The sequence below is a fragment of the Podarcis vaucheri genome (genome assembly GCF_965113315.1).
Source record: "Podarcis vaucheri genome assembly, chromosome: 12".
NCBI classification, from domain to species: domain Eukaryota; kingdom Metazoa; phylum Chordata; class Lepidosauria; order Squamata; family Lacertidae; genus Podarcis; species Podarcis vaucheri.
In genome coordinates, this window is record NC_138750.1 from 56,638,336 (window position 1) to 56,660,125 (window position 21,790).

Consider the following 21,790-nt stretch of genomic DNA (forward strand, 5'->3'; position numbering starts at 1 on the left):
ATTCCAGGCGAAGATTATGATTTGTGCTATTCACCAAGTGTAAAATATGAAACAGTTAAGCTTTTGTTAAAAGATGCATCACAACGTGGACATTCTGTTTATCACCTAGACATAAAAACTGCATATTTGTTTGCAGATTTAAAAGAACAAATTTTTATGCGTGTCCCTGAAGGCATAGACGCTGCTGAAGGTTTGGTATGCAAATTAAATAAATCCCTTTATGGTCTGCACCAAAGTGGAAGGAATTGGCACCAAACTTTAGCAAAAGAATTGCTAGATATTGGTTTTTCACAAGGAAAGGCAGACAATTGTGTGTTTATAAAGGAAAGGGCAAACTCTGTAACAAAAATATGTGTGTATGTAGATGACGTGTTAATTTCTACAAAAACTAAACAGGAATATGAACAGGTAGTTTCACAGTTACAGAAGAAATTTGATGTGGTGGAATTAGGCATAGCTAAAAATTACTTATCCATGCAAATTGAGAAAGGCAAAAATGGATCTTTTCTGGTTCATCAAACTGCAAAAATTGATGATCTAGTTGAAATGCTATGTTTAGAAAATGCAAATGGGAAGGAAACGCCTATGGTGTGTGGTTTCACCTTTACAGGTGAAGATAAGCCATTTCCTAACAAAACTTTGTATCGTTCTGCTATAGGCAAGCTAAATTTCATTCAAAGAATCTCAAGACCAGATATAACTTATGCTTTTCACTTTCTGGCAAAATTTGTGGAAAAGCCCACTACGCAATGTTTCTCTGCTCTTAAGAGAGTGGTAATGTACCTTAAACATACCAAACATTATAGGTTGCAATTTACATCAAGTATTGACAAAGGTTTTGAAATTTTCTGCGATGCATCTCATGCAGTAGAACAAAATAATTGCAGGGGTGTGTCTGGTATGGTGTTTTGTTATAACGGTTGTCCATTTGAATGGAAGTCCCAGACACAAACCATTATTTGTCTCTCCACAACAGAGAGTGAATTATGTGCATGCGTTCAGGCCACTCGTGACGTAGAATGGTATCTGCAAATATTTGCAGACCTACAGATGCAAGTAACACTACCAGTAAGAGTTTACCTTGATTCCCAGAGTGGACTTGCTATCCTGTGTTCAGAGACCAATACTCAGCGCACTAGAGTCTTAAGATTACGTTTAGAATTTGTAAAGAAACTAATTGCTGATGAAATGGTTATATTTAAATATGTTCCAGGTGACAATCAAATTGCAGATATTTTTACTAAAGCACTTCCAAAGGTTACACATGAAAAACATGTACAAAGTATGCTTTATGTTTTTGTTCCACAATGATGAACTGCAGGGGATATGTTGAATGGTTTCTTTAAATGTAAAGGTTCATCATTGTTCCACTCCATGTGTATGTCTTTAAGGGGCCGGAGCAAGGGCCAGAGCAAGATAACGAGACCCAGCTTTACAGCTGTGAAACATAGCAGGTGCTGCTGAGTTGTATTTGATTAAGGCGTGTCAGCATTTGGGTAGAGTATATAAGGAGCAGCACCTGGCTCTCCCATTACCCTGGGGGATGGGTTGGTGGTTGGGTCTGGTTTGGTTTGGTTTGTTGACGTATTTAGTGTAAATGGAGTTTTTGTTTTTCTTATTAAAACCTTTAAGTACTTTTTGAGTCCTTTCTTTTTAATGCATGATCTCCCCAGCAAGCTCTCTGCAGCGTTACTATACTGCAAAAAGCCAACACAAGGAACTCCTGATAACCTTTCAAGAAACTGGTGGATTCCTTATTGTACAGTTTTCTCTGCTTTACAGGGGAAAGACATGATACTGAAACAGATTAGATTGTAGATTTCCTTATACGGTACAAAGCTCAAATGGATTTTGTTAAAAGACAGACCCCAAAAGGCAGAAAAGTTTTTGGCACACACAAGGCTGGCGAAAGGTTGTGCGGATTCCGCAGAGCCAGAATCAATATTAGGAGCTCTGTATGGAACACTGAATTTGAGAGAGACAGAATGAAGTCTCAAGGATTTTTTTCTGAGCTTCAAGATATGAATCCACCCTGGTAAAGGTAAAGGTAAAGGAACCCCTGACCAATAGGTCCAGTCGTGACCGACTCTGGGGTTGCGGCGCTCATCTCGCTTTATTGGCCGAGGGAGCCGGCGTACAGCTTCCGGGTCATGTGGCCAGCATGACTAAGCCGCTTCTGGTGAACCAGAGCAGCACATGGAAACGCTGTTTACCTTCCCACTGGAGCGGTACCTATTTATCTACTTGCACTTTAGGCCCAACCCAATCCCAATACTGGCTAGAGAATTGTGGTGCTTAGCTGCAAGGTATACAGTGGGACTTCAAAACATCTTTTCCCCCCAACCCCAACCCTCCACAAATTGTGCTTTTATATTTAGTAAAGCAGCAACATAAACAGATTCTGAAGAAACGACTGTAGAGTTAAAACATTGTAATTTCTTTCCCCTTCCTTCCTTCCTTCCTTCCTTCCTTCCTTCCTTCCTTCCTTCCTTCCTGACATTTCTATAGAACTCAATTTAATTGCATTTCTAAACAGTGCCCATAAAAAAAACAATCCACAGAAAATGGGACAATTTCTTAATCTTAATCTCCAGGTTCCCAGGATGAACCTTTGACCCTCCTGTGCAAAAACTCCTGTGCAAAACGTGTCCCGTGTACTTTTAACCTTCCAGAGAACAAGTTTGGCCTTGCTGTGCAAGCTGTAATATACAGGGATTTTATTTTTTAAAAAACATTAAGCTACACAGAGCAGATATTCATCCGCAGCCTGCAACAGCTGTTGTAAATCTGAATTCTCCATCCAACAAGCAGAAATTCCTCCAGCAAGGGTGGGGAAGTTTGGCTTCCTATGAACATATAAATCTGCCTTATACTAGACAACACTGTCACCCTACTTTGACCGGTTGCAACTTGCCCCAATCTTTCAGGGATCTTTGCCCACAGTGACTGCTATTTTTTTGAGAAACCCCTGCATCTCCCAGAACAAGTTCAAAATGGCTGTGCAAAGCATTAGCTTTCTGACATCCATCCATACCCAACAGCGATTTTAGCATTGCTCCTTCTAATCGCAAAACACAGGTGGTGTGTGCCAACGGAAACAGAGCCAAAAGGGACAAACAGACAAACAAACCTAAAGAGAGGATGGTGGCGAAACCCCAAAGAGCCCAATGAGGACTGAGGATATTCCGCAGCCACAGAATTTCGAGTCTGCCGGAAAACAAAAAAATAGGAGCAGAATGGCTTAAGCTCCTCACAGCATTCTTGAAGGAGGGAGAAATCCCGAGTGGCAACACTCCTGCTGCAGATTTCGTTGCACATCTCACTTGCTGTCATTATGCCACCAGTGTAAATCAGTTGTATTAGCAGTCACTTCATGGTCCACCCCCGCCACTTAATGGATCCAAATGGTTTCCAGAAAGTGGTAAGGTAAAGGTAAAGGGACCCCTGACCATTAGGTCCAGTCGTGACCGACTCTGGGGTTGCGGCGCTCATCTCACTTTATTGGCCAAGGGAGCCGGCGTACAGCTTCCGGGTCATGTGGCCAGCATGACTAAGCCGCTTCTGGTGAACCAGAGCAGCACACGGAAACGCCGTTTACCTTCCCGCCGGAGTGGCACCTATTGATCTACTTGCACTTTGACGTGCTTTTGAACTGCTAGGTTGGCAGGAGCAGGGACCAAGCAATGGGCACTCACCCCGTCACGGGGATTCGAACCGCTGATCTTCTGATCGGCAAGTCCTAGGCTCTGTGGTTTAACCCACAGCACCACCCGCGTCCCTTCCAGAGAGTGGTAGGGGATGCTTTATCCCATGTTGATGGCCTTTCAGCTGATTCCCTGGTGGCCCGCCGGAATGCGGAGTTAATCAGGGCTACTGACTGTCTGGCTCCGAAGCGCCCTCTTTGATTGCATGGAGACCGGACAGCACTATGATTTTCCCCAGAGCTGAGGGAAATGAAACAATTGCTGAAACGGCTAGAGCGCTGGTGGTGGAAAACTCATTCTGAATCTAACCGGACACAGGTTAAAGCTCAACATTGAGCCTGCCAAGTGGCGATGGCAACGGCGAAGACGACCTTCTTCACCACCTCTGTTGCATCTGCAGAAAACAGCAGCAGGGACTCTTTCAGGTGGTTCGCAATTTAACAGAACCACCTGCACCACCAGGGCCCGGTAAGGGCCCCAAGATCTCCTGCAATGATTTTGCAAAGTTTCTTTTTTCTTTTTTGCAGATAAAGTCGCTCAGATTCAGAAAGAGGTAGATTCCACTGTGGGAGCAGGGCCAGGGCCGGAGAGTGCTAGAGTCCTGTCTGGTCAAGTTGTGTGGGATCAGTTCTAAGCTGTTACCTCTGAGGATGTGGACAGGCTGCTTGGATGAATGAAACCGACCACCTGTCTCCTTGATCCTTGCAGTAGCCATAATTATATTTGTGGTGTATGGCAAAAAAGAGAGAGAAAGGAATCCATGACCAGAGGGGGTAGGGAAAGAGTGGGGCAACATCAATGGGGCTCAATTGTCCACTATGCTAATCTACTGCTGCAATGAACTCCTTGTCATCTGAACATGGTTATTTGGAGGTGAAGAAGACATTACAATCAAGGAGACCAAGGGCTACCACTATTCCTGCCTCAAAGGAAGAGCATCATGGCAAGGGAGAGAACAACTCCATCTATTGTCCAGGAAAAGAAGCAGCGGGAGGGAGTTTGCTTTGCCTCTCTGTGCCAGAAAGGCCGCTTGCAAGAACTGTGCAACTAAGAAACGATGCCTGGGTTTGCTTTTTTCTTCCTCCCTCCTCCATCCCTCCTCCTCTCGTGCCATGTCTTTCAGAATGTATAAAGGTAAAAAAAGGTAAAGGTAAAGGACCCATGGACAGTTAAGTCCAGTCAAAGGTGACGATGAGGTGTGACACTCATCTCGCTTTCAGGCCGAGGGAGCCGGTGTTTGTCTGCAAACAGCTTTCCGGGTCATGTGGCCAGCAGGACTAAACCGCTTCTGGCATAACAGGATGCCAGGACAAGTGCCAGAGTGCATGGAAATACCGTTTACCTTCCTGCTGTAATGGTACCTATTTATCTACTCACACTGGTGTCCTTTCAAACTGCTAGGTTGGCAGGAGCTGGGATAGAGGAACGGAAGCTCACCCCGTTGTGTGGATTTGAACCGCTGACCTTCTGATCAGCAAGCCCAAGAGGCTTGGTGGTTTAGACCACAGCTCCATCTGCTCCCAAAAGGTATACCAAACAGTGTGGAGCCTTGCTTTCCTTAAAACAATAGTGTCCCCAAGCCCCTCAGAAGCGCCTCTCAATGTGTAATCGGTGTGTGCCATACCCTGGCAGCCTTCATGCTGGAATGTTGATGTGCCATCTTGCAAAGTAGCCTTTTATTGACATGGTGGGGAAACTTTTTCAGTCCTTAGGGGGAATCCTTTGGGGAGGCCACCTGTGAATGTTGGCAGCCCGGTGGACATTAAGCAGCTACAGTGGTACCTCTGGTTGTGAACGGGATCTGTTCCAGAGGCCCGTTCACAACATGAGCAGAATGCAACCCTTGTCTGCGCATGTGCGTGTCATTATTTGCTGCTTCTGCACATGCGAGTGACGTCATTTTGTGTGTCTGTGCATGCTTGAGTGGTGAAACCCGGAAGTAACCCTTTCTGGTACTTCCAGGTCACCATGGGATGCAACCTGAAAACGCTCAACCTGAAGCAAATGTAACATGAGGTATGACTGTACTGAGAAGTCAGGGGCAAAAGCCCAACTATCTCCATCCTTCCAAACAAAAGAGTTTGCCACATTTCAAGGACACAATCTGCCCAAGCCAAAGCACATCCAAGGCAGCTGTGGAGCAGTGCTGGTGAAGGGTGTGGCCTCAGAAGAAGGGGTGTGGCCTGAGCAGGGGGTGTGGCCTAGGGAGAGCTTTGGGAGGGGGCAGACAGAGGGGGTGGGGTTTGCATTGGGCTGCTGTGTCCAGTTCTGCGCAACACAGTTCAAGAAGGACACTGACAAACTGGAACGTGTCCACAGGAGGGCAACCAAAATGGTCAAAGGCCTGGAAACGATGCCTTATGAGGAATGGCTAAGGGAGCTGGGCATGTTTAGCCTGGAAAAGAGGTTAAGGGGTGATATGATAGCCATGTTCAAATATATAAAAGGATGTCATATAGAGGAGGGAGAAAGGTTGTTTTCTGCTGCTCCAGAGAAGCGGACACGGAGCAATGGATCCAAACTACAAGAAAAAAGATTCCACCTAAACATTAGGAAGAACTTCCTGACAGTAAGAGCTGTTTGACAGTGGAATTTGCTGCCAAGGAGTGTGGTGGAGTCTCCTACTTTGGAGGTCTTTAAGCAGAGGCTTGACATCCATATGTCAGGAGTGCTCTGATGGTGTTTCCTGCTTGGCAGGGGGTTGGACTCGATGGCCCTTGTGGTCTATTCCAACTCTATGATTCTATGATTCTATGAGCCTGAGGTTCCCCACATCTGTCAGATGATTTTATCTTTCTGCCAGAAAGAAACACACAGCCATTGCATGCCCTGCTTAGCCTGAAACCTTTGCTGCTGAATGGGCTGGTTCTTCCTGCTTGGATTTGGCAGGATGATGAATGAAAGGGCATCTGTCGGCCACCTGGGCAGAACGAGGTCCTAACCTGGCTGCTGCCCCTGTGTGTGTAAAAGAGTCATGTTTTCTGCAAGGACAGCAGCACCCCGGCGGTTCATAACCCGCCCCAGGCATATTACGCCACATGAAGGATCACTGAGAAACAGCTTCTCTGCAGGAGCCGCCCTCCCACTTTTCAGCCTGCTTGTATTTTTTTGCAATGGCATTTACTCGTCTCTTTCCACTTCATCAGCAGTTGGCAGAGCAGCTGCTATTGTTGCCCCGCAGATCAGCAGACAAAGCGACTCAGGAGAGAAAGAGGAATGAAGTTGTTCAGCACTAATCCTCTTCCCCCACTCCAGTTCTTCTCGCAGGAAGCCAGAGGACAGAGTTGAGTGAAACTGAGTTCTCTTGGTTTCTCATTTTTCTAGCCTTTAGTTCATTGCTTCACATTTCCACATGAGTTTGCGGTATATATATTTTTTAGGTTCCTCATGAAAATGAACCAGCATTTTGGTGCAAATTTCTCTGAACGTGCACATTTTGGTTAGCGAGATTGCCTGATGTGCCCATTTTGCAAAGGGATTTTCCCTAATAAAATGCATTTGCAAAGAGATTTTATTAATTCCTATTAATGCACATTCTGCCCCCTTAAATGCATTTTGTGCACATTACTTGACTGGAGTATTTATTATTATTATTATTTTATTACATTTGAATACCAGCCTTTATCTGCAGATCTCAGGGTGGTTCACAACATAAAATACAATATAAAAACACAAAATGTGCAATGAAAACAAGAACAAAACCCACAAATCAATAGACCTCCCCCTCTCGCAAACACATTTAAAAGGGCTAGAAGAAGTCAACAAGCCAAAGTCCTGGCTGAAGAGGTACTGCATTGCAAAATTCAGAAAAGTGCAAATTTTTGGAGAATGGCTGTGCATTGTTGCAGAAAGTGAGAATTCAATAGGTTCAGGAACAGAATAACACCCCACGCCCCCAACCTTAACTCCTGTCATTCACCAGACCTGGAAGTCCTTCAAGGCAACTGAGGGGAAGGCAACAACTGGGAATAGCAAGCTGTAATGATCTTACTTGAGGAGGGTTTTGCATGGTCTTCTGTTAGCTAAAGGGGATACTTTTTGAAGGATTTTTTCTACTTCATACTAATGTCTAGGCTTGTGCAGTGGGGTTGCGGAGTTGCAAAATATACAGCCGCTTTTCTTTCTGTCTTCCCCATAGTAGCTGCAGAGACTGTCTGCAGTTGAAAAAAGTTTGCTAAGCGAGTTTGTAAGGGATGCGGGTAGCGTTGTGGGTTAAACCACAGAACCTAGGACTTGCCGATCAGAAGGTCGGCGGTTTGAATCCCGGCGACGGGGTGAGCACCCGTTGCTCAGTCCCTGCTCCTGCCAACCTAGCAGTTCGAAAGCACATCAAAGTGCACATAGATAAATAGGTACCACTCCGGCGGGAAGGTAAACGGTGTTTCCGTGCGCTGCTCTGGTTCGCCAGAAGCGGCTTCGTCATGCTGGCCACATGACCTGGAAGTTGTATGCTGGCTCCCTTGGCCAATAAAGCGAGATGAGCGCCGCAACCCCAGAGTCGGCCATGACTGGACCTAATGGTCAGCGGTCCCTTTTCCTTTACCTTTAAGGGAGTTTGCTAACATGTCTGCAAGCTGCACAGCCAGGGCTGATTACTCACCTCAAGCACAGGAAGAGCAGGAAGGCGATGATGAGCGCCCCTACAGAAATGCAGTGCCCCAGGTAGTTTATGATCATGGCAACCTGGTAATAGAGAGCAGGCTTCGTCTGGGGGTGAGAAAACAGAAAGAGAGGTCTCATGAGCAAAGCAGTCTGAATCTATGGACCTGAATCAAGGCAGGATGGCCCATCCTATGGCCCTTAAAAGATTGCTGGACTCACTTGGGAAGACAGGCGAACTAATAGCAGTGGAAAAAGCAAAGATCACCAGTGTCGAAGCAATGATTCTTCAACACCAACTTCGTTGGACTGGTCATGTTGTGTGGATACCTGGTTACCGTCTTCCAAAGCAACTACTCTATTCTGAACTTAAAAATGGAAAGCGTAGTGCTGGTGGTCAACAAAAAAGGTTTTAAGACTTTCTCAAGGCAAATCTTTAAAAATGTAGTAAAAACACCAACAACTGGGAATCACTGGCCTGCGAGTGCTCCAGTTGGAGAACAGCCTTTACCAAAGGTGTCATGGGCTTTGAAGACACTCAAACTCAGGACGAAAGGAAGAAACATGCTAAGAGGAAGGTACGTTTGGCAAACTCATAGAATCATAGAATCACAGAATCATAGAGTTGGAAGAGACCACAAGGGCCATCGAGTCCAACCCCCTGCCAAGCAGGAAACACCATCAGAGCACTCCTGACATATGGTTGTCAAGCCTCTGCTTAAAGACCTCCAAAGAAGGAGACTCCACCATGATCAGCTCCCACCTGGTAACCTATATCTCCACTGTGGAAGGACGTGTGGATCCAGAACTGGCCTCCACAGTCACTTACGGACTCATTGTTAAAACTATGTTTATGGAAGACAATCTTACTCAGCTATGAGTGATAGCCAAAGAAAGAAGTCCCAGCCAGTATGATCAATGGCCTGAGATGATGCAAGTTGCTGTTTACTGCTGAAGGTCTCGAAGGTCAGAGGTCCTTCACCTTCGCATTAAGATATGGCGAATCAGTTGAGAAAGTGGTAACCCACCTATATCACCCTATGCAGCTTGGCCAACTGAAAGATTGCATTGCCTTATACCAGTGTTTCTTAAACTCGGGTCTCCAGCTGTTTCTGGACTCCAGCCTCCATCATCCTTGACCACTGCTCTCCCCAAAGTGTCCTGGGAGCTGTAGTTTGAGAGCCAGTGTGGTGTAGTGGTTAAGAGCAGTGGACTTGCAATCTGGTGAACTGGGTTCGATTCCCTGCTCTCCTCCACATGCAGCTGCTGGGTGACCTTGGGCTAGTCACACTTCTCTGAAGTCTCTCAGCCCCACTCACCTCACAGAGTGTTTGTTGTGGGTGAGGATGGGAAAGGAGAATGTTAGCCGATTTGAGACTCCTTCAAGTAGTGATAAAGCGGGATATCAAATCCAAAAACCAAAATCCAAAATCCAAGGGTTGCTGAGAGTTGTCAATCCCTCTTCACAGGGAGCTTGGGAAACTATAGCTCTGTGAGGGGAATGGGGATCTCCAAACAACTCTCCACACCCTTCCTTAGCAAATTACAGTTCCCAGGATCCTTTGGGGGGGAGGGAAGCCATGATGGTTTAAAGTAGTATTATAGTGTATGGTGTGAATGTGGCCCTATGTGATTGCCTGGGATTCGGATTCGGAGGCTGAACCTGAGGAATGTCCCCCCCTCCAGAACCAGCTGATCCGGGGCTGGGGCATGAGCCTGAAGGGTCCTCACCTGTGCTGGATCCTCAGGTGCAGGCATCAGCTGAGTCTGCTCTGGCTCCTGAGGTGATGGAGGACCCATTGCCTGCAGGTGCTCCACTCTCAGCCCCGTCAGGGGAAGCTGGGGTTGCCTCTGGGTCCGGTAACCCTCCAGCCTCTCCTGAGCTGCAGAGGCTCAGGGCAGAGAGGCGGAGGGAAGTAAGTTCCCACAGGAGGAGTGCTCGCCTCCAGGCCAGAAGAGGTGAGTCACCTGTGGACTGGGGCCGCCCTATGCCTCGGAGGAGATAAAAGCCAGCCAGTCCCAGGTTGCGGGAGCAACATTGTTGGTGGCCTGTTCCTGCCGGCACCCTGTCCTGCTCTTCTGCCAGAGTTCCTGACCTCACCCGAATCCCTGCCTTGGACCCAGCTTCAGCTTTGACGGACAGTCTCCATACCGCACCCTCGACCTTGGACTGGACTTGGACCTCGCCGCATGGTTAGCCCTCGGGACCAGTACACCCTAGTTTGGCTCACCAGAGACTTCAACGGTTAATATTCATCCAGGGGTGCCAACTTGAATAAAATATTTTTTTTGGGGGGCGGCAGGTGAGCCATGCCCCACAACAAAATGAGGCATGCACACAACATTTGAATAGCAATGCCCATTAACTTTGGAGGAGGCCATCAAATATTTTATTGGGGGGAACTGAAGGGACCTTGGCCCCTAGGAGTCGGCTCCTATGTATTCAGCCCAGTTTGGAGAGGAAAGTGGGGGAACCCCCCCCCCGCTCTTTTATCATTTGGAAATGGGCTGGTTGCATCTGGTCAGCCTAGAAAATAATATATTCCATCCATAGAGATTAAAAAATGAATAATAACAAACGGCAGGAAAAAGGTCATTGGAAGCGAGCTAAATCGGAGCTTTAATCAAAACTGGAATGACGGGGAAGTATTTGGTCATAAACCCAGCCCCCCTCCCTGCTTCTCTTTCTCATTTGAGATCTGAGCAGGCATTTGGGAATATTCCTCTGCTTTGATATTTATAAAGCACTTTGGCAAACCAATGAGGAACTACCAGACAAATATCTTCATGCCTTTCAAACACCAAGCTGGACTTCTGGGAATGTTTCTGCTCCTGACTGCAGAAGAGAGAGAGTCTTCAGTGCTCCCATGACAGAAAGTATTGAACATAAACTGATCAGATGTGACTAGCCCTGTGACAGGAAGCTGTTTGGGCATAGCTCCCCCATGTTTGTTTTTCCGATGCAAAAAGCGGCAGAAAGTTGTGCGAGGGGTGTTAAGTATAACAGTTTAATTGTACACTGAAATGGAAACAACTCTGTATATGCTCTCTATGCGTCTTGCTAAGGGTTTGACACTGGAAATTTCCATTGAGCTAAATTAGAGAGCTCTCTGAGCATCTAAAGGGGTGCTAATCAGCTTAGGGTTTACCTCTGCCCTGCTCTCTTATGTGTTGTTTAACTTTAGCTCATGTGAGTGGTTATTCAGTCACAAATCTCCATCTTGAAGGGAGCTGTCTTTCTCTGAAAGCCACAGAGAACAAAGGATGTGATAATGGTCTCTCTTCAGGAGAATATAGTCTTAGGCTGGTATGCAGGCTAGGAGAGAGACAGAGATTTGTTTTTAGCCCTGATCATAGCTATGTTATGTTTTTAAGAAGCTGAACTGATGCTTTGACAAGTGTATGATCTATACAACTATCTGGATGTATCATTGATTGCTTTGTGTTGGTGCTGACCTTTAAAGCCCTAAACGGCCTCGGTCCAGTATACCTGAAGGAGCGTCTCCACCTCCGTCATTCTGCCCAGACACTGAGGTCCAGTGCCGAGGGCCTTCTGGCGGTTCCCTCACTACGAGAAGCCAAATTACAGGGAACCAAGCAGAGGGCCTTCTTGGTAGTGGCACCCGCCCTGTGGAACGCCCTCCCATCAGATGTCAAAGAGAAAAATAACTACCAAACTTTTAGAAGACATCTGAAGGCAGCCCTGTTTAGGGAAGCTTTTAATGTTTAACAGGTTATTGTATTTTAGTGTTTTGTTGGAAGCCGCCCAGAGTGGCTGGGGAAACCTAGCCAGATGGGCGGGGTATAAATAATAAATTATTATTATTATTATTATTATTATTATTATTATTATTAATAATTATTATTAGTGTCTGTTTTTGGAACAAGTTTTGTGAGTAAAGCTTTTGAATCAATAATAATAATAATATCAGTAGTAGTAGTTCTTATTTATTAGTTTTATTACATATTACATTTATTACATATTTTTATATGTGATAAGGGGTGGGGAGAAAATCTGTGTTAGAAAATCAGGGTAACCCCTGAAGGAAGCTGGCTGAAATTGTGCTCTTGCTACTGTCCACTAGACCAGAACATTTGGAGGGTTCCAGGTAGGGGAAGCCACCATAAACATCACCCATGGAGGGTGGTCCATTAGGGCAAATAAAAAGGATACCTTCCCAGCCCTACCTGGGGATTGAACCTGGAACTTTCTGGGTACAGAACACATGCTCTACCACTGAGCTATGGCCACAAAGAGGGAGAGCTGCAAGTGTATTCCATACTGTGAGCAGGAGTGGTCATTGTACTTGCAAGTATGGGAAGCATAGCGATGCCTTCAGATGGCTTCAGAGTGGAGACCACCAACGTTCTTAAGGTGTGAAATTGCCCCTGAGGCATTGCGAAGGAGGAACCCAAGTCTTTGGGTTGGAGAGGACAGGGAGCTTGCCGGGTTTTTTCCGAAAACTGACAAACTTCATGCAACAAGAATGCGGAAAGCCCAGAGAGATACAGACCTCTTCAACCAGAATCGGCTCACACTGGGAGTAGTTGGCCTTGGAGGCCCAGGTCCCGTTCCCCATGCATTCTCGGTAAACATTTCCTGACAGGAAAAACCAGAAACAAAATCAGATTAATCACCATCATAATAAATTTTATTTATACCCCGCCCTCCCCAGCCATGACCGGGCTCAGGTAAAAAAATCAATTGATTAAAATACAACTTAAAAACAAGACTAAAATACAACATTAAAATGCAGCCTCATTTCAGTAGAAACTCAAATCAAAAAGTTTTTAGGGGATGAAAACGTCAAGTCTTCACCAAGGCCAAATATCCAAACTGGTCCTACGTGGGCCAGAAGAAAGCCAGGGAAGTCCCCAAAAAGGAGTTCCATCACAGAAGGAGAAAGGAAAAAGGAAAGAGGGGGAGGGGATCAAGTTGATTCCTAGCCAAAGGCTTGGCATTGGTTTTCAACAACAAACAATGACATTATTATTATTATTAGTAGTAGTAAAAGGTAAAGGACCCCTGGATGGTTAAGTCCAGTCAAAGGCGACAATGGGGTTGCGGCGCTCATCTCGCTTTCAGGCCAAGGGAGCCGGTGTTTGTCCGCAGACAGCTCATGTGGCCAGCAGGACTAAACCACTTCTGGTGCACGGGACACCTTAACAGAAACCAGAGCGCATGTAAGCGCCTTTTACCTTCCCGCCACAGCGGTACCTATTTATCTACTTGCACTGGCATGCTTTCGAAGTGCTAGGTTGGCAGGAGCAGGGACAGAGCAACGGGAACTCACTCTGTTGCGGGGATTCGAACCACTGACCTTCTGATCAGCAAGCCCAAGAGGCTCAGTGGTTTAGACCACAGCGCCACCCACTCCCCATCCATTATTATTATTAGTAGTAGTAGTATTACATGGGGGAAATCTCCCCCACCTGTTCAGGCAGGTAAGGCAGCAAATGAATTTATTAAGTTATGTAAAATATCCATACGCTACTGTAATAATAATAAGGGTTGCTCGTGCGTAAGTTGCCGCCTCTCCTGGCTATGTTGCCTGGTTAAACCTTTTCTGTCTGGACAGCCCTACACTTCGTGGCTGTTCAGTCGCTGGCAGAATCCGCCAGTGGGCGTTTCTTAAACCTTTTCCAGCATAAAAGCTGTTTGATGCCAAGTCTCCTCCTACTCTCCCTGCGCGGAAGTCTTCTGCGCAGGGTGGGCGTGGGTAGCGGAGGACCCGTGCTCTCCCCGCTGGTGTCCAGCGAAGAGTCCTGGAGCCCCCTCGCCGATTCCCCCATCTGCCCCCCTTTATCCCTGGTGTTACGCTGATTTCCTTCCCCAGCTGATAGCTGCCTCTCTCCCTGCTGGACCCCTCTCCAGCATCACTTGGGAGCCTTGCCTCCGCCTCTGGCTCCAATGTCAGTTCCCTGACAGCTACTTTTCAGGGCAAAGGCCTCCCCAAATAATTCGCCTCAGGGGTGGGAAACTGGCAGCCTGCAGAGCCGATATGGCCCACAGTCTCTTCCTCTCTGCCCCTCACCAGCTCAGCAGTTAGGCTTGACAAAAGTCTTCTGTTCCAGCCAATAGGTAGGCTTTTCCAAATCTTTTTGTTTTTTGCAGGCTGCAGCTGGGGGAAGGAAGGATTAACCCTCTCCCCCTGTTCACGTATATCTACCAGGGCCAGGGCCTTCTCAGTGATGGCTCCGACCTGGTGGAATGCTCTGTGCCAAGAGATCAGGGCCCTGCAGAATTTAACTTCCTTCCACAGGGCCTGTAAGACAGAGCTATTCTGCCTGGCTTTCAATTTGAACTTAGCCTGATCTTTTATTCCCCTTCCTTCCCTCCCCCTCCCCTTTTTATGAAGATTACCCGCTCTGGGATCCCACAGCTAATTCTCCCCTCGTCTCCTTGCTGGCCCAAATAGGACTAATTTAGCCAGCTAGCCCTGGTGTTCACTAATGTTTATTGGATGGATTTCCCCCCTAAATTGATTTTTGAATTCTGAATTTATTGTTATTCATGTTTTATACTGTATTTTATGCTGTTTTTTGTTGCATCAATTAAGTGTTTTAATTTTGTTGTTAGCTGCCTTGAGCCTGGTTTTCTGAACTGGGAAGGGTGGGGTATAAATAAATTATTATTATTATTATTATTATTGTTGTTGTTGTTGTTGTTGTTGTTGTTGTTGTTGTTGTCCTTGGATGCATTTAAGTAGAGGTTTGCCACCAGCCATGTAAGATTCCTGCACACTTCTATGATTCTATAAACAAACAAAAAAGAACGCCTTAAACGAGCGATTGAAACACCATTCCATAGCTCAGCATAACACTTGTGTGATATCAATCTGGGTGCTAAGAAGATATGCCTTGAAACGGGTGATAATGTAAAACCATTAAAACTGAAAGTGGAGAATAATATCTGGGCTTTTTGTTTCTAAGCTAATGTAGATGAGTCTGACGATACGATACGATACGATACGATACGATACGATACGATACAATACAATACAATACTCTTTATTGTCATTGTCCCATACAGAACAACAAAATTGAAAAAATCTACATCAGACATTCAAAAACCAACAAGCCTGCTATCCCAGCTAACCCCCTAGAAACTCTGATACCCCATAGTTAAATGCAATATATGCCCATAGAGACTACCTAACACTGTGTTTAAAACCAAAATCGCATTTGGATAGAAACTGTTTCTCAGGTGGCTAGTCCTAGTCTTTATAATCCTGTACCTTCTTCCAGAAGGCAGAAGCTGAAAGAGATCATTTCCGGGGTGCGCACTATCCTGCACTATCTCTGCAGCTTTCTTATGGCACCTGGAAGCATAGATTTGATCCAAGGTGGGAAGAGTGTACCCAATTATTCTCTCCGCAGTCTTTACAACCCTGAACAGCATTGTTTTTTCCCTGGCCATGCAGCTCCCAAACCACACACACAGACCATAAGTTAATACACTCTCAACAGTACAATGGTGAAATGCCATCAACGGGTCCTTTGAGAGATTGTTTTTCCGGAGGATTCTCAGAAAATATAACCTCTGCTGTGCTCTCTTCATCAGGTATTTACTGTTTTCTCCCCAGGTTAGGTCAATGCTATTGAAGGAGATGTTCTTGTTGCAATAAATAAAAGGATTCTAAGGAAAACAGGAAAAAACCTAGATAGATAAATAGGTACTGCTCTGGCGGGAAGTTAAACGGCGTTTCCGTGCGCTGCTCTGGTTTGCAAGAAGCGGCTTAGTCATGTTTGCCACATGACCCGGAAGCGGTACGCCGGCACCCTCAGCCAATAAAGCAAGATAAGTGCTGCAACCCCAAAGTCGGTCACGACTGGACCTAATGGTCAGGGGTCCCTTTACCTTTACGGACCCCAGGAAAGAATTAAGTTCATGTCCGGAGGGTCCACTCTACTTCCAAATTATTGAAGGTTCAGAGTGAATCTGTGGGAGGGAAATGTCTATCAGTGGGGTGGGAGTTCCACATATACGGACCAGCGCCAAGGAGCTGAGCTTTTTGCTCTGATTGGCTAGTGGCTGCCCCTTCTTTTCCCCAGAATTCCTCTCAGAACAAGGTCCTCTCAACCCCAGAATAGCCACAATGCCTCTTTTAAACTAAGTGGTCTGTAAACGTCACGGTGAAACTGAAGCAGAGAGGAGAGGTCTAGAATGGAAAGAAGAAGATGTTCCAACAAAAGAGTAGTAGGTTTTAAATATATTGGACTATTTGGAGATGGACAAATAAGGGACGCGGGTGGTGCTGTGGGTTAAACCACAGAGCCTAGGACTTGTCGATCAGAAGATCAATGGTTCGAATCCCCGCGACGGGGTGAGTTCCTGTTGCTCAGTCCCTGCTCCTGCCAACCTAGCAGTTTGAAAGCCCGTCAAAGTGCAAGTAGATAAATAGGTACCACTCCGGCGGGAAGGTAAACAGCATTTCCGTGCTCTGCTCTGGTTCGCCAGAAGCGGCTTAGTCATGCTGGCCACATGACCCGGAAGTTGTACGCCAGCTCCCTCGGCCAATAAAGTGAAATGAGCGCTGCAACCCCAGAGTTGGCCACAACTGGACCTAATGGTCAGGGGTCCCTTTACCTTTAAAAAAGAGGCAAATATAAGAGACCCAAAAGATGAAATGTTTGTGGAAGACTGGATACCCTTTTTTGGATTATTTGAGAAAATTCTATATTCATATGAAATTTCTGGCAGGACTGGAAGCATAGGCAAAGGGATTGAGATGATAAAGGAATGTAATGTGGGGCCTATGTTACAGAAATAAGTATAGTGAATGCTCGGGTTGCAAACGTGATCTGTGCGGGAGGCACGTTCGCAACCCGCAGCGTTCGCAACCCACAGTGCCGTGTCTGCACATGCGCAGGCTGCGATTTGGCGCTTCTGCGCATGTGCAAAGCGCGATTTGGCGCTTCTGCGCATGTGCGACTGCCGAAACCCAGAAGTAACCCGTTCTGACACTACCGAGTTTTGGCGGGTCCGTAACCCGAAAAAACGCAACCTGAAGCATCTGTAACCCGAGGTATGACTGTACTGCATTTTAGGCAGTAGATTAAAGGATTTGAAGAGAAACATCATGGAAATAAGGCTGGGAAGTCAAATGCTAAGGGGATATTGTATGGAAACTGAACTGAATTTGTTAAATTGTGTGAAAATGAATAAAAAATTATCATAAAAAATAGAACAGACCATTTAAGATCTTTTTACAGGAGAAAGAAAGAGAAACTTAAAGTTCTGTTTAGCGCACTCACCATAAATCAGAACACACTCTCCTGCTCCCATAAGAGTTGTGCCATCATTATTCTTTTCAAAAATAAAACTTTCAAACATTGATCTGCTTTGCCTTTGAACAAGCTGTACTGAATAATTGCGGTCATTTGGATAATGAAGGCAAGGGGGTGGGAGGTTATTGTTTTCTTCTGCTCACTGATATATTGAAGTTTCCCCCTGACTGATTTCTCTGAAAGCAAACTAATAGCATCAAGAGCCTTTCTGCTAAATTGATTGCCAATTCCCTTGCCGGCCTCCTCCCGTTGGGAGTATCAGATCACCCACAGGAATGGGAATTCAGGCTTGAACATTAGGAAGAACTTCCTGACAGTAAGAGCTGTTCGACAGTAGAATTTGCTGCCAAGGAGTGTGGTGGAGTCTCCTTCTTTGGAGGTCTTTAAGCAGAGGCTTGACAACCATATGTCAGGAGTGCTCTGATGGTGTTTCCTGCTTGGCAGGGGGTTGGACTCGATGGCCCTTGTGGTCTCTTCCAACTCTATGATTCTATGATTCTATGATTGCTTAACGGCACAGAAGTTGCTAACGCAGGAGTGGTCACAGTTGCAAACATGATGCAACTTGTCAAGAATCATAGAACCATAGAATTGTAGAGTTGGAAGGGACCCCCAGGTCCAGGGTCTTGCAGTCTCGGGGAGGGAAGAATTTCAGCTCGTGAACAGCTGAGTAGGGGCCAAACAGATATTGCTACTGAGCTTATTAAAAGACCTTTATTTTTGCCCTTCCTCCCAGCTCCAACTGAGGGGTAGCGAGGGAGTTGACAAGCGCCATTTTCCCTGTAGTGTTGTATGGAAGTGAGAGCTGGACCATAAAGAAGGTTGATCGCCGAAGAATGGATGCTTCTGAATTCTGGTGCTGGAGGAGACTCTTGAGAGTCCCATGGACTGCAAGAAGATCAAACCTCTCCATTCTGAAAGAAATCAGCCCTGAGTGCTCACAGGAAGGACAGATTGTGAAGCTGAGGCTCCAGTACTTTGGCCACCTCATGAGAAGAGAAGACTCCCTGGAAAAGACCCTGATGTTGGGAAAGATGGAGAGCACAAGGAGAAGGGGACGACAGAGGACGAGATGGTTGGATAGTGTTCTGCATGAGTTTGACCAAACTGCGGGAGGCAGTGGAAGACAGGAGTGTCTGGCGTGCTCTGGTCCATGGGGTCACAAATAGTCGGACACGACTAAACGACTAAACAACAACAACAATTTCCAAAGTGAAGTCGCCTAAGGCAGCTTAGGTCCAAGCTATTTGAAAGACGGCATCCCCTCATACAAAGGTGCCTGGGTTTGGAGATCGTAGTGGGAGGACCTTCTCTTGGTTCCGCCACCCTCACAGGCATTCTTTTTAATATAATAATAATAATAATAATAATAATAATAATAATAATAATAATAATAAGTTTAATTTATATCCCACCCTCCCAGCCAATTTATATCCCACCCTCCCAGCCAAAGCCGGGCTCAGAGCGACTAACAACAGTAAAAGTAACACAGTTTCCATAAAATCACAATCAGCTAATTGAAATACATTCCAAAATCAATTCATTCTAAAATCAATTAAGAATAAAAAAAATAATAGAATTTTATAGGAACATGGGAGAGGGTCTTCTTGGTGGTGGCTCCCAGACTTTGGAACTCCCTCCCTAGAGAAGCTAGGCTGTCTTCCCCCTTGTTGTTCCAACAGGCTTTTGGGAAGATGATGTTTTTAAGGGAAGGGCTGGTGCCATGAGGTTTTTATAGTATTTATTGGTATGGTATATAGACTCAAAGAAACATAGAGTTGGAAGGGACCCTGAGGGTTATCTACGAATCTCAGCTAGATAGATAAGCAGGCAGGCAGACAGACAGATAAATAAATAGATAGATCTAATCACTGGGGGGGACACACAGGGGGACGCAGACCCCGAAACATTTTGTAAATCTTTGTACTTTTGCCCATTTACTGTATTTATTTTCCCCGATTTGAACTGTGATTTTCTTGAGTCAAAATATGAGTACCCCTAAACATTTATTATTTTTAAAGAAAAAAAAGAACTGGTTTTAATTCTATCATTGTTTTTAATTCCCCCCCTATGTTTTTGGCAGTTCTTATCTGTAGACTTTGAGTCCCTGTTACTGAGTCCCTGTCAGGGAAAAAGGCGGAGTAGTAGTAGTAGTAGTAATAATAATAATAATAATAATAATAATAATAATAATAATAATAATGTGCTTTTTATGTGGGTACATTTCATAAGCACATAAGAAAGGTCTGCAAGTTCAGGCCAAAGACTCATCTGGTTTCAGCATTGTGTGCTGACTATGCTCTGCTTTCATAGTCCAACCCACTGCAATCATACCATCCAACATTTCTCCAATGAAAATAGGGGTGTCATATTTAATAATAATAATAATAATAATAATAATAATAATAATAATAAGTAATATTTATACTCCGTCCATCTGATTGGGTTGCCCCAGCCACTCTGGGTGGCTTCCAACATATATAAAAACATAATACAGTGGTGCCTCGCAAGACGAAAAGAATCCGTTCTGTGATTCTCTTCGTCTAGCGGTTTTTTCGCCTTGCGAAGCAAGCCCATTGACGGATTAGCGGATTAGCGCTATTAGCGGCTTTTAGCGGCTTATCTGCTGATCGGATCAGATGATAAGCGGCTTAGCGGCTTAGAAAAAGGGAGGAAAAGGGAAAAAAAACCAGCAGGAACTCGCAAGACATTGTTGTCTTGCGAAGCAAGCCCATAGGAAATTCGTTTTGCGAAGCACCTCCAAAATGGAAAACTCTTTCGTCTAGCGAGTTTTCCGTCTTGCGAGGCATTCATCTTGCGGGGCACCACTGTAAAACATTAAACATTAAGAAACTTCCCTATACAGGGCTGCTTTCAGATGTCTTCTAAAGGCTGCAACAATAAAATTATTATTATTATGGAATAGGACGTCCTTATTTTCATCAGAGAAATGCTGGAGGGTATGCTTTCTTCTATTATCAATCAAGGGACAATATATATTGCGACAATATAAAAACAAAATTCACACAGCATTGCCGGCGAAAACAGTAGATGGTTTTCAGACGCTTTTGGACCGAATTGATTTTTTTTCCGGGTGTGTGTGTGTGTCTATAATTCTGGGTGCCTTTCTTTGCCTTGTGATTCTGTACACACCTTTCCTGCACTTAATATTTGAATGACGCCTGGCATTTTCCAGCCTCCATCTCTGCTCCCAAGCGATTAAACGGAGGATTTTGTCGAGATAGGATTTAGCCGAAAATTCATTTTCTTCAGCTGAACGCAGTCAGAAGCACTGCGTTAAAATTGCTTTCTGGAATATTAGATTTGTTTGCTGACAGTTGTAAAAGATAGTTTTGACAGGAGTTCATTCTGAATCATATTCTGGCACCAGGAATAGATTGGGAACCTCAAAATATGTATACACACACACACACACACACACACACACGATAATTGCAAGGAGAAAAAAATTGAATCAACTCAGTTGCCACAATTATTTAAAACACCTCCTAGTGATAGGTTCCATTTTGTAATCTATTTTTTTAAAAATTCTTACAATCCAACTCGCTCAAATTATTTTCCACGCAGGGGGGGAAATCAAGGATCCATTTTCTAGCTGATGAATATATTCATGGCGAAGCCTCTGCAATCTCATTTTTATGGTGATTAGCTTAAATTCAGAGGAGAGGAAGTTTCTTGAGCTAGAGGCAGATAGCACTTTCTTTTTTCTCAGAGTGATGAAGGCGGTTCAAGACAGAGATCAGCGTTTGCGATTACCCACTTCTGCCTCTGGCCAAGCGGGTCAGGCAAGCTTTCGTATTGTTTCAAAAACCTGCCAACTTTGCGTGACCAGAGAGAGAACAATGGGGCAACAGCCCATTTAGCTGCGCCCCCTGTTTTCACAGTGGCTGACCAGATACTTGTAGAAAGCTTGTAAGCAGGACTCAAGCTCCGCAGTATCCTCATGCAGGTGAGTGGCAAATGCTGTCTCTGCTGAATTCTTGCCATCTATCCTTATCCCATAGAGGGACGCGGGTGGCGCTGTGTGTTAAACCACAGAGCCTAGGACTTGCTGATCAGAAGTTCGGCGGTTCGAATCCCCGCAACAGGGTGAGCTCCCGTTGCTCAGTCCCTGCTCCTGCCAACCTAGCAGTTCGAAAGCACGTAAAAGTGCAAGTAGATAAATAGGTACCACT

At 45.3% G+C, this 21,790-nt stretch overlaps 1 protein-coding gene across 4 annotated transcripts in view; it reads right to left on the bottom strand.

Annotated features, from left to right (window-relative positions):
- The window catches only part of CRHR2 (corticotropin releasing hormone receptor 2), a 201,264-nt gene that overhangs the window by 55,859 nt on the left and 123,615 nt on the right, over window positions 1–21,790 (bottom strand). For 3 of the 4 annotated variants that reach the window (XM_082192528.1, XM_082192530.1, XM_082192529.1), the window contains 2 exons: window positions 12,818–12,903; window positions 8,305–8,411 (listed from right to left, as the gene is read on the bottom strand). In XM_082192528.1, the coding sequence (XP_082048654.1) occupies window positions 8,305–8,411; window positions 12,818–12,903 (193 nt within the window). The remainder of the gene's footprint in view (window positions 1–8,304; window positions 8,412–12,817; window positions 12,904–21,790) is intronic. The other variant, XM_082192531.1, reaches the window with a different exon arrangement.